We start from the raw sequence: 13,362 nt of genomic DNA, 5'->3' as shown, positions 1-13,362 counted from the left end.
AGATAATTGTCCATGTTATGTTGGCACAAAGACCTTCAATCCAGGAGAAGAAATCACTGAGGGCTGGTAAGTAAATGCAAGTCAATAATAAGCATTTCAATTATGAGATCCAATATTTCCCTGAAAAAAAATTCTTATCTAATTATCACCTAGGGGCAGTTTTGAGAAACTTGAATAAATCCTTCTTCTGTTACTAAAAATATATGCTGTATATATGTACATCTATTACCCGTACTTATGGCATTTTCAAAGGTTATCATAAAAATATATACTGAAAAACGTATTTTTCATAGTTTAAAAAAATGTCTGTTAACAGAATTTCATTTTCATATCATTTATTACAGTTATTATGTTAATGTTATTATTACTGTGTTTTTTATAATTATTTTGTGACAAGTTGATTTTTTTGCTGTATAACATGAAAAGAAAGCTCTATAATATTTTGTTATACAAAATGATTTTGTTATAAGTTTAGCAACTTTGCTAAGTGTCAAAGAGATTTGACTGAGTACTTTTCCCTTTCAGCATTTGTAAAGCAGCAGCTTCTTGCATTTCTCAATCAATGAGCGGTGAGTAACAAATTCTTTATAATTGTTGGCATTTAGAAGTGCTTGTGCCTAATCATTTCTCTTTCAATCTAAATTCTATATATGTGTCTTCTCATTCATAATATTTTCAAAACAGCACTGAAGTGTAAATTAAGCAATATACTGTAGGTGACTGCTTTGGAAATATTATAAAAAGACAGGGTACCTAAGTACTAGTGGCACTTTTTAGAAGTTGCCAAAAAGTGTAGTAGGAATAATAGGAATCAAAATTTTTTTTAGATTACTCTGAAAGACAGTATTGATTTGCCAGCATGCTTTTAATACTCCCAGGTCTGGTTTGAAAAGGGGTCCAATGCCAGGTGGAGTCAGGACAACACTTGCTTAAAAGAGTAAAGGAATAGAGAGTTTGTGTTTGTCATTTTCCTGAAGAAATACTCTATGTGATACCTTAAACTAAAAATTAAGGCATTGAAATGATGTAATATCTATAGAACTGAAGTTGGGACTGTGCAGTAGTGCAGTAGGCAAAGCTGCTGCTTCATGAATTCATTGTTAGGGGTTTTAATACCCAATCTGGTTTTTGCCTATACTGTGTTTTCTCCATTTTTTTCCTCTGGGTACTATTTCCCTCATCCATAAAGAGATATTTGTTAAGCTAGACTGGGGTTCTAATTTGGTCTTGAGATTGTCTGTGTGAGTAGGCTCTGTGAGGGACTGCCACTCTCTCCATGGCCTATTCCTGCCATGTACTTAATGGTGCCATGGTGTATTGATTTTTTTTATTTTAATCTTCCAATAACATTAGTGATTGAAATGGCTTGTTATAGAATGTTATAACAAAATGGTATAGTTTCAAGATATGCTGCTTTTATTATTAAAGTCAGTGAGGTCTGAAAGTGCATTTTGTTTATTGTGTACTTGTTTAAAATTGATTTCAGATCTTGAATAATAATTATTAATATACAGTATGAGGAATAACATGATTGTTTAATCAATCAGGCAGTTCAAATCTGACTGTCCCTATTTATTGGGTTTAAAGAATCTCCAGAACAACACATTTGGCGGTTTGTTATGCATGTAAGAGGTATCTTTCCAGGCATTACTGCACTTGTATTGTTATATACTGTATTTGCAAAAGAGAAGATCTTTTTATTATCTTATGTGAAATGCGTCAGAAAGTCTTAAGCACTGAGTCTCATTAAATGTGCTTGATGTGCACTGTAAATGCATGCTTCAACTGCTATACTCCCTAGTGACACTGCTCAGAATTACTGGGTACAGACATATCCAAACAAACTAAAGATTCCTCGTCTGCTTTTTCAGCCGACATCGCCATGTATGGTGAGTGCCCTGAAAATGAGATCTTCATAAGTTGCATGGATGACAAAAAGGGCAAGAACTGTGAAGCCAGTTGTGGTAACCTAGAGATGGTAGGCCAAGTGTGTGGAGGCACATGTGAGCCAGGCTGTGTGTGCACATTTGGGTAAGTTCCTTATTGTTTGCGCAGCATAGAGCAGGACTTTTAGATTCAGATTTTAAAATGACATCAACCCAATCATTGTTTGTTAATAACCCTGTTAATGCAGAGACAAACGTACATGCAGCAAAAAACATCACAAAGACAGCATCAAGCATTTCCATCAAATATCAAGGAAAAGCTTATAAGAAAGCAGACTTTCAGTACAGTATACATAAACTCAGGGCTTCCTAGATTTTTCCTAAGTCTGTAACTGTGAATTTAGTAAAGGTTCAGTGTGATATGCATATACAATATATGAGACAAAATGTCAAAGTGATACGTGATGAGTGACTAGTAAAGTGACAAATTAATTTCAAGCTTGTTGTTAGGATGACTAAAAACAAAACAAAAGAAAATAATAATACATTTTCTAAATGGATCAATTAATTGTGCATGTGATTCAGTATATACTGTAATTTAAAATACCACAGCTGAGTATCTACTGCATTTATTCACGCATTAATTTTATGCATTTCATTGTATAATGTACAGTATGTTTCAGTGTATATTGTATGCATTACTATATAGGAAGGTCCAGATCTAGTTATGCAACTTTTAATGCAATGCAGTAAAACAATACAAGACAAAAGAATTGTTCGAAATGAATTGTAATAAACGAAAATTGACATTGAATTAATTCACTGATTTTCCATGTAATGTCCCATTCGTCCTCCATTCAGTTGGATACAGGCTTGGAGTAATAAACTTAATAAATTATAGCGTAATGAAAATTACATAATTAGATCTGGACCACCCTGTATATACAGTATAAAACATATATATAGTTCAGAATGAATACAATATTTAACAATAAATACCTCAAATATTTATTTAACTATAAATTCTACAAATAAAGTGTGTCTTTAGCTAACAATGTTTCACTTTTACACAGATGACAACATAATAATTGTTTTTCTGCTAAGTTATCTTTAATAAGATATTCTGACAGCATCCACATTGTCCTTTAAATGTAACGTCTTATCATTGGCACAAAGATTTTGAAGCATGCATGGTGATCTTCTATGCTTTTTGGAGTTGCACCTTGGCACATACAATGTCATGCACTGAAAAATAGACACACAATATATCAACAGAGGTATGGCTAAAGGCCTACCACAATGAGATCACACTATCTGCATCTAGAAACCAGGGTTTGATTGCTCAGTATCCTTTTCTTCCAGCTATGTAAGGAACAATGTGGGGTCCTGTGTTCCCATCAGCGAGTGTCCCTGCTCATTCAAAGATGATCTTTATTTCCCTGGAGAGAGTATTTTGGTGGATTGCAACACATGGTAAGTAGGTAATAAATACACACAAGCCTAGAATATGTATACAGCATAATGGCCATCTCCATCTGTTACATGAACATTTTAATACTAGCTATGTAGAGAACAGCCAACTTAAGAGAATTGATGGCCAAAGTTGGCCTCCAGTTTATAACTTTAGGTTTCTAGTACTATATACAGAATGTATGAAGAAAATTTTCAACAGTTAAGTATATTTTTACACCTTGTATTGAAGCTCTGCCTGGGTTTGTTAATGTCTTGTGCCAGATGCCACCAGAGTAGCCCCTAGCCATTGTTGGCCTGAACTGAATTACGTAGAGTTAATTATGAATGGATGAGGGCTTCGTATTTTTATGAATAGAAAAATCAGGGAATTAAGTAAAATTTAATAAAAAATGAAAGATTATTAATGATAATTAATTGGATTACTCTCTTGGTGTTTGTGGAAAAAGACAACAGACTTAATAATTTGACTCACAGAATAAAGGGTTTATTGCATGCAAAATCAAAATCGAGACACTGGACAAGTTCAGATGAAGTGCTATGTGCCTAACCCCCCCATTAGAGCCTTCCCATTTTATATGCTTCTTTACCATCAGGCTCTGCCACGGTGGCACTACTTTACCAAAGTTCATCACAGGCTTACAGAATCTGCTGAATTCCCCTTTCTCATATTTATCTTATACATTTTGTACCATCTATATATATAATTCACTAACGGCACGTAAGACATCGAGCGCAAGCAAGACAGAGAGCCATGCCCACCAACTCACAGAGCCCTGCCCGCCAACTATAAGACCATGGGATACGCTCGACAGAGCCCCGCCCACCAACTCTAACCCTCCTCCCACGTCATGAGACACGCTTGACAGAGCCCCGCCTGCCAACTCTAACCCTCCTCCCACATCATGGGATATGCACGACAGAACCCCGCCCACCAACTGTAACCCTTCTCCTGTGTCCACCGTTGCTCTTGTGGCATGTGCACTGCCTGCTCATGTGCCCGCACGCAACAACAGTTTCGTGCAGTCCACATGAGAGAGAGACACACACACAGGCGCGTGAGAGAGAGAGAGAGAGAGAGAGAGACACACACACAGGCGCGGAAGAGAGAGAGAGACACACACACAGGCGAGAGAGAGAGAGAGAGAGAGAGAGAGAGAGAGAGAGAGAGAGAGAGACACACACACAGGCGCGCGGAGAGAGAGAGAGAGACACACACACACACACACAGCGGCGCGAGAGAGAGAGACACACACACACAGGCGCGCGAAAGAGAGAGAGACACACACAGAGTTTTGGAACACATTAGGGTCGTGAACTGAGGTTGTATATACATGTATAATCGACCAAATTGTCCGACCATGGGGTGTGCACGACAGAGCCCCGACCGCCATCTCTCACCCTCCTCCCGCGTCCACCCTTGCTCTCGAGGCATGCACACTGCTTGCTCAAGTGCCAGCCCCCAACCCATCACCAAACACATCCTCACTCGCTTTGGTCTGTGCTACAGTCCACATGCAGCTGTGAGCCACGTTTACTGTTCATGTTGATAATGATGTGGCGTATGCTACACTGCGGGTTGGCTATTTCTTTATAAATTGGCAGTCCAAAGGTCAGTGCCACATGTACAGCAGCTGATTTTAAAGAATCGGTACAATATATAACAGATTAACAGTTTTAAGATTTATTCTAATTTATACTAAAATTAAGGTTAATACTTCAATAATTCAATTTGTTCATTTTTAAAATTGGTGCATGTTTGTTGTAGTTATGTTAGAATAATCCAAATACATACAGTATACTTTTGGATGTAAAGGTACACTAGCAGCCTAACTATAATAAGGTTTTGCAGTGAAATTGCTAGCTACTGTGAAGGACCATGATTTGTCATATTATTTGTATTTTACCTTTATTTCTAAGAGTTTAAAAGAAAGGTCCATACTTTTTTTGCTTCTGATTAGCCCTGTTCTCAGATGTTAATTAAATGGAGCCAGATATGGAGGCAAAAGTCTAATAAGAAAGCAAGTGCATGACATTGATAACCTTCATAACATACCAATTTCTTCTTCCCTGTAGCACTTGTTCCAATGGAAAATTTACATGCACAGACAATGTGTGCAGTGCTATTTGTAATGCTTATGCAGAGTCCCAGTTCCTCACGTTTGACATGTTCTGGGAAAAGTTTCCACCAGTGCAATGTGAAATCATACTCACCCAGGTACTGACAACTTTGCTTTGTTTTAATGGAGAGAATATAATTTTATTGACTGCTATCTTCTGCATATTAATTGAATAATCATCAAATCATTCTGAAGTTTTTATAAATTCAAACTTTAAAATTATAATGATCATATATGTTGTCTAGCACTTTATGTTCTATCCTTTAATGAAAGTGAACTGCAAAGGTTGATATATTTCCTATGCTGAAGCAAAGGTCTTTTATGGAAAAATGAAGAAGGACAGTTGAACCATAACAGTTTAGAGGAGTCTAAAAAAATCATCCACCAAGACACGTGGACTAGATAAGCTCCAGCATTAAGGAAAAGTAAAAATAAAGATGAGAAGAAAAGAAGTCAACAAAAGAAATTGCCAGAGAAGCTAGTGGTCTCAACCTAAACAAAAAGTCTTCCATATTAAGCAATGTTCAAACAATAATTGAGCATGAACCTTGTTCTTAAGTAAGTTTGCCACAATAACATCACATACACGCAGTTACACTGAGAGCATGCCATTACTGACAAGTACAATCATACTGACCCTATTTCAAAATAATGAAGTGATGACATCAACAACAGGCTACAGAAGACCAAACCAAAATAACAAATACAAAATTAAATATTACAACTTTTGAATAGATCCTGAAATATGTGTGCATCACTTCCTTTCAGTGCTACATCACAAAAAGAATATTGTTAAAGGCTATTTAATGCTATAAATGCAAAATAATAATTGAAGTGTAAAGGTAATATTACACTGAAGATAAATGCCTCTGCTCAGGAATTCAGTCAAGCTGACACTTCTCCTGACAGCTGCTATCCTCCCTAAGAATGCAGTGGTGGAACACAAATTCACACTTCTAGATTGTATAGCAGTCTTTTGCTTGCCACTGCCCTAAAGGCGATCTCCGTCACTTTAAGGGGTCCCCTCATATAGTGCAGACTGTCTTTCTCTCTAGCTCGCTTTCGCATAAATCCCAAACCACCATTACCCCCCAAACATCAAGAAACCACTCAGGTCCTTTCCCCTGAGATGCTTGCCTTGAATCCATTGTCTTTGAGTCAGTAAGCTGCAGCTGATCCCATTGAGCTAAAGGAAATTTACTCCTGAGTTTTTCTATAATGGGGTATCATATAAAACAGAGACAGTTCTCTGTCTCAGCCTCATTACCATTTACCTACAGTAAAAAAAAAAAAAAACACAAGACTGTTCCCTTTTAGAATAAAAACAATTAAAAAATAGTAAAGCCTACATATGAACTTTATATACTAGATGAAGCATGTATAAGTTAACACGTGTTGCTTCTCCTCACAGGGGCAGTATAACCAGAACACAAATTTTGAGGTCACAGTTCAGAGCAGCGGTTGCACAGAATATGGAAATGCAGTCTGCAGAAAGCAAGTGAAAGTTAATTTTGGACAAACAGAAGTGGTAATTTTAGGATCAGAAGTCACAGTGGTAAGTCTAGCTTGTTTTATTTTGAGCCTTTTTCATTGTGTTAACTTTCAAACATTCTTGAAAGCTTCTAAGAGTATTGTCTATAGGATAGCACATGCAATGAAAGTCTGTAGTTAGCATATTACCAACTAACAGGAAAATAAAGTCATATATATATTAAGTAATCAATGCTGCTTAGAGTTTCAAACTCATTTTGATATCATTTTGTTCCCTTGTTACTTATTGCATACAGTATGTCACTTCATTGACAAGAGTAACATTAATCACATTTTGAGATGTGCCATAGATGGAGGATGTAAGTATAGTGGTGAGACAAAGAGGAAATAACTTAAAAGTGTGAAGTCATTTCAACTTTGCATCTGATAAGAAATCTATTTTTTGAAAGATCTACAAAAATAAGCTTACTCAGTAGATGTGATGTTTGAGAACCTTTAAAGAAAACACATCAGAGTAACTGCGATCCCACTCTCACTCGCACTTTGGAATAAACTAGAAACAGTGTTACCTTTTTTTGTTTTTTTATGGCAGCTCAAAATCTTTATCTGACGGTGTAGAATCCAAGTGATCAATAATATGAAAAACGTCTTTTACAAAGTACTGCATTTCTTTTTATAAAAGCTATATCTAGGATTTGGTGCTACACTGTAAATAAAAAGAGACTTTAAATGTAGAAGAAATTAATATCTTTCCTTTTGAATAATTTTTGCACAAACATTGCATTTTTAAAATATGGTCTATGAGGACTTCTTTGGGTATACCCACTCTAGAAAATAAGTTGACTAATTCCTGTGCGATATTTTTTGTGTTAGCCGAGCACAGGGAACCGCCTCTGGGTATCGGGTAGCGTAATCCACCATGACCAATATATATTTATGGCCACGGTTTGATGGTTCCAGGGGTCCTACTAAGACCACCCCTATTCTGTCAAAGGGAATGTCTATCAGGGGTATAGGGACGAGAGGAGCGTGGTCCCTCCTAGGAATCTGGCGAATCTGACATTCCGGACAGGATTGGCAGAAACGCCGGACCTCCTCGTTGATCCCAGGCCAGTAAAAGCGGAGTTTGATCCTCTCCAAAGTTTTTTCGGCCCCGAGGTGGGCACCTAGGAGGTGAGCGTGAGCTAGTTCACATACCTCCCGCCGGAAGGTACGCAGAACAAGCAACAACTTCCGCACCTCGCCCTCATGGGTTGCCACCCGATACAACAGATCATTCTCAAGAACAAAGAAGGGCTCGCATGGCATGGATCCGTCAGCTTGTGAGCTTCCTGGAAGATCAATCACATTCCGGGCAAACCTCAGGGAATCGTCATTCCACTGCTCCCTTTTAAATGAGGCAGGTGTGGACCGAAATTGATGGTCCAAGTTGCTCAGGGGGTTTTGTGAGCTGGTCAGCGGAAGCATTCCCTGGCTCGTCCCTTCTCCGGTGGATACTTCCGGGTCAGGGTCCGTCGCCGAGGAAGCGTCCCCCGATGTGCCTGCACCATTAGGGCCTGCCCCAGAGCACGGCGTGGAGACCGCGGGAAGGGCGCCTCGCCCCCTCATAGCCAGACCCAGTGAGGCCCCGGGAGCGGTGTGTGTCTTACCGCATTTTCTGTGTGACCAGTATTGTCCCAAAATCACTGGATAGAGGGGTTCAGGCAACACCGCGACCATCAAGTTTGACAATTGCCCCTTCTAGGTGATGTAGCAGTGAGCGGAACGATACGACTTGGTCTCCTCATGCACGCAAGTGACTTGAAAATGTTGCTTAAGCCACTGTCGCAGTAATACATAACGGCGAGCGACAATGGTTATGTTGCTGCCGGAGTCAAACAGAGCCACCACCGAATGCCCATTCAACAACACCACTCTCGTGTTCGGACTCGCCAGGGGATGCAACAGAGTACAATACCTCTCTGCAGTGGCCCAGGTGCAAGTCCATCGGCTCCGTGGTTGTGTTCAGGGGACAGGTCGGCAGTAGGTGCCCGGTCTCACCGCACTTGTAATAGCGCAGGGAGGCCGGCTTTTCTTTGGTTCTCTGCGGCGCTTCCGCAGTGCATCGAGAGGGCTCGGGGGTGGCCGCCCGTCCCTGTCGGTTCCCACGAGCTTGCCTTTCCGACCCCCCGGCTTGGAAGACCGCAAGCTGACGTTCCAGGACTTCCAGGAGTCCTGACATGTCCTTGTAAGGGTGGCGCCGGACCTGCTGGGCTAGGGAGCTAGGCATGGCGTTTACCAGGCCCTCACAGGCCACCTGCTCCACGACCTTCCGTGCTTGGGGACCCTCGGGCCGTAGCCAATGTCCCATCTTTCCCCAGAAGTCGAAGGCCTGTGCTCGGGCCGGCTTCTCCGGGTCAAACTGCCAGCTCCGCCATTCGGTCGCCTGCTGGCCCAGCGTAATGCCATAGAGTGCCAGGATCTCCTGTTTTAGGAGGTCATAACTCGCGGCCTTCTCCTCGGGGAGGTCGTAGTAAGCCCACTGCGTGGGTCCCTTCAGGTAGGCGTTCCGGGTGGCCATCCTTTCAAATATGCCCAGGTATGACTCAATGTCATCTGCTTCTGTCATTGGCGGCGTTGGTCAAGGTGGGTCTGGTCTTGCCCTCTGGGCTTCTGCCAACCTGGCCTTCGTTGCCTCCAACTCCCGGGTGGTAGCGGCTTGCGCTTGCTGCAGGGACAGGATCTGGGCATTCATCCCCTGCAGCACTGTGTTGAGGTCCTGTCCTTCAGTCATTTCTTGCGGAACTCTATCCTGCCGGCTACGCCACTGTAAAAGACTCAACAGAAAACAACATAAAGGTTTGGGGTTTCCGGCCCCGTATATTGCAGACAAATCCACAATAAAAACTCAAAAAAACAGGTCAAAATATATAAACTCAAACAGTTCATATGCGCAACGCCAAACATGGCGTCAGCGGGCATTTTATAAAGGAGGAGCCGGAAGTGGAGGAATGCTGGGAAGGAACCGTGAGGGAGGATGGGACTGTTGATGTCAGGAAAAAATGGCGGAGGAAGGGCGGAAGTAACGTGCTGCGGAAAAAATGCTTATGGTGGCGGAGCGTCTTTTGTCCTGAAAGAAAGCAAAGTAGACAGGTTAGTACCCGCCACTCCCTGCCGGCGAACATCTTCCGATGTGTGTTAAGGTCCGTCCGCGGTCTCCTATTCGCGCGTGCTTGACATATATATATATATATATATATATATACTCAGATAAAGGTTTGAGGCAGCCACCCGTATAATCTGGTTTCCTGGCTGCAAAATCGTTTTGTAATAATACAAAGCACTGAAGTGCATACAACCGAGTCCAAAAAAAGACTGAGGGAAAAGGGAAAAAGGGCAGGCTTTTAAAGGAGAAGACAGGAAGTGAGGTCATGAGGATCGGGCATGTGTTCGTCCCTCATTGGATCAGGCCCAGAAGTGACATCAGTGGGGCAGGAGCCGGTAAGGTCTGTTTTCATTGGTTCGGTCCCGTAAGTGATGTCAAAAGAGCCAGGTGGAGTCTCCCAAGGATGGTCTACAGGGAAGTGAGAAAAAGAGTCAGTGCACTCTGCCACACCCCGGCATGCCTCAGAACTGCCTTCACTCAAGCCCTTTAGCTGCCTCCCATGCGCACGTGTGTGACAAGGCCGCCCCCTTAGCCCAGACCCGTCGGGTTGGGTGACCCTAACTGAGAGGTCGTGAACCCGAGAAAGAGCATCAGCGTTGGCATGGAGAGCACCCCAACGATGAACGAGCGAAAACTTGTACAGCTGTAGGTCAAGAAACCACCGGGTGACCCGCGGATTCAACTCCTTATGCAGGGCCATCCACTGTAGAGGTGCATGGTCCGTGACAAGGGTGAATTCCCGGCCCAACAGGTAGTACCTAAGCTGAGTAATCGCCCATTTAATCACCAAAGCCTCCCTTTCCACCGCTGCATACCTGGTCTCCCGGTCCAACAGTTTCCGGCTTAGGAACATGATGGGGTGTTCCACACCATCGACACTTTGGCTCAGCACGGCGCCCAGGCCTGTGTCCGAAGCGTCCGTCTGGAGGATGAAAGGCAAAAAAAAGTTAGGTGCCATCAAAATAGGTGTGGACGTAAGGGCCTGTTTTAAGTCACCAAATGCAGCGCCTGTCTTCTCAGTCCATACCACAATGTTTGGGGCCCTCTTCTTTGTTAAATCAGTCAAGGGCGCCGCTCTCTCCAAGAACCGGGGTACAAACCGGCGGTAGTACCTAGCTAATCCGAGAAAGGCTTGGACTTGCCGCTTGGTTCGCGGACGGGACCATTTCAAAATGGCATCAACTTTGGAGCACTGTGGCCTTACCGTACCCCGACCCACCAGGTAGCCTAAATATTTGGCTTCGCTTAACCCAAAGAAGCATCCAAGTGTTCGCAATACCGCTCGGACATGCTGTAGGTGTTCCCTCCATGTGCTGGAATAGATGACCACGTCATCCAGGTAGGCTGCACTGTATGAGTTATGAGGCCGGAGCACTTTGTCCACCAGACGCTGGAAGGTTGCTGGAGCCCCGTGTAACCCAAATGGAAGGACACGATACTGCCAGTGTCCGCTAGGGTACTAAACGCTTTTTTTCCTTCGCGGAGTCCGTTAAAGGAACCTGCCAGTACCCTTTTGTCATGTCAAGTGTGGTCAAGTAGAAGGTTGTCCACTCGTGGCATTGGATAAGCATCGAATTGGGAGACTTGATTAAGCCGACGGAAGTCATTGCAAAACCTCCAACTCTCGTCAGGCTTACCAACAAGCACAATTGGGCTGGACCAGGGACTATAACTTTCCTCAATCACACCTAGCTCCAGCATGCGCTTGATCTCAAGCTCCACTTCAGCCCTTTTTGCCTCGGGAAGATGATACAGGCGTTCTCGGACAATAACCCTCTGTCACAATGTTGTGCTCAACCAGAGAGGTCCTTCCGGGGTTTTCACTGACTACCTCCCGGACGGCCCGGATAACTGTTTCCAGCTCCTGCCGTTGTCTGGGACTTAGGTCCGTACTGAAGTTAAGGCGGCGTGTGTGAGCGAAGAGTGAGCGGGGCTGGCCGGAGGAGGGATCGGGGACCCTGTCCTTCCACGGTTTCAGCAAGTTCACATGATAAACCCGCTCCTTCGGCCGACGATTGGGTTGACTCACCAAATAGTTGACCAGCCCCTTCCTCTCCTTAACTTCGTAGGGGCCTTGCCAATGGGCAAGCAGCTTAGAATGGGAGGTAGGCACTAGGACTATGACCCGATCTCCCGAGTTGAACTCCTGAAGAGACGTGCCGCGGTTGTAGTAACGGGCCTGTGCTGCTTGAGCCTCTTCCATGTGACTTTTAAGGAGAGGCCGAATCTTTCCCAACCTATCGCATAATTGCGCGATATATTCTAATAGGTTTGGTCAAAAGAGCTAGGTGGAGTCTCCCAGAGACGCACGTGTGTGACAATATATATAGCAAAATACCCGCGCTTGGCAGCGGAGAAGTAAAAAGAAAAGGAAACATTTTAAAAATAGCGTAACATGATTGACAATGTAATTGTTTTGTCATTGTCATGAGTGTTGCTGGCATATATATATATATATATATATATACATATATACATACATGTGTACATATATACACACACACATATACTATGGGGTGCCAAACAGGCAAAAACATTGATTTTCTGAATATATAAAGTCCGCATCGGAATTTATAAAGTCATTCCTGATTATATAAAGTCAACGTCGGAGTATGTAAACTCAAATAAATTAAAAAAACACTGTTCGGTTAATGTTTTCAAAATGATGCATGTGCCCTGCCCAGGATTGGTTCCTGCCTTGCACCCAGTGTTGGCTGGGATTGGCTCCAGCAAACCCCTGTGACCCTGTGGTCGGATTCAACGGGTTGGGAAATGGATGGATATTCCAGCGCTGACTTTGTATATTCTGACGCTGAGTTTATGTATTGAAGTTTTGACTTTATATATTGCAGCGATTACTTTATATATTCTGACGCTGACTTTATATATTCAAGATTTGACTTTATATATCCCAGCGCTTACTTTTTATATTCAGAAATATTCCAACGCCGTCTTTATATACTCAGGTTTTGACTTTATATATTTGGGAATGACTTTATATATTCAAGTTTTGACTTTATATATCTCAGCGCTCACTTTATATATTGAAGTTTTGACTTTATATATTGCAGCGCTTACCTTATATATTCTGACGCTGACTTTATAAACTGCTCAAAAAAATTAAAGGAACACTTTGAAAACATATCAGATCTCAATGGAAAAAAGAAATCCTCCTGGATATCTATACTGATATAGACTGGGTAATGTGTTAGGAACGAAAGGATGCCACATCGTTTGATGGAAATGAAAA

The 13,362-nt window shown here is 42.3% G+C and overlaps 1 protein-coding gene across 1 annotated transcript in view; it reads left to right on the top strand.

Annotated features, from left to right (window-relative positions):
* LOC120543370 (otogelin-like protein) overlaps positions 1-13,362 on the top strand; it is a 53,302-nt gene that overhangs the window by 19,523 nt on the left and 20,417 nt on the right. The window contains exons 10-15 of the mRNA XM_039776411.1: positions 1-66; positions 526-569; positions 1,872-2,031; positions 3,249-3,359; positions 5,433-5,574; positions 6,888-7,031. Of these exons, the coding sequence (XP_039632345.1) occupies positions 1-66; positions 526-569; positions 1,872-2,031; positions 3,249-3,359; positions 5,433-5,574; positions 6,888-7,031 (667 nt within the window). The remainder of the gene's footprint in view (positions 67-525; positions 570-1,871; positions 2,032-3,248; positions 3,360-5,432; positions 5,575-6,887; positions 7,032-13,362) is intronic.

This window comes from Polypterus senegalus, chromosome 13, assembly GCF_016835505.1.
Source record: "Polypterus senegalus isolate Bchr_013 chromosome 13, ASM1683550v1, whole genome shotgun sequence".
NCBI classification, from domain to species: Eukaryota; Metazoa; Chordata; class Cladistia; order Polypteriformes; family Polypteridae; genus Polypterus; species Polypterus senegalus.
Note: the sequence above shows the minus strand (reverse complement) of the source record. Positions and strands in the feature narration are given on the sequence as shown.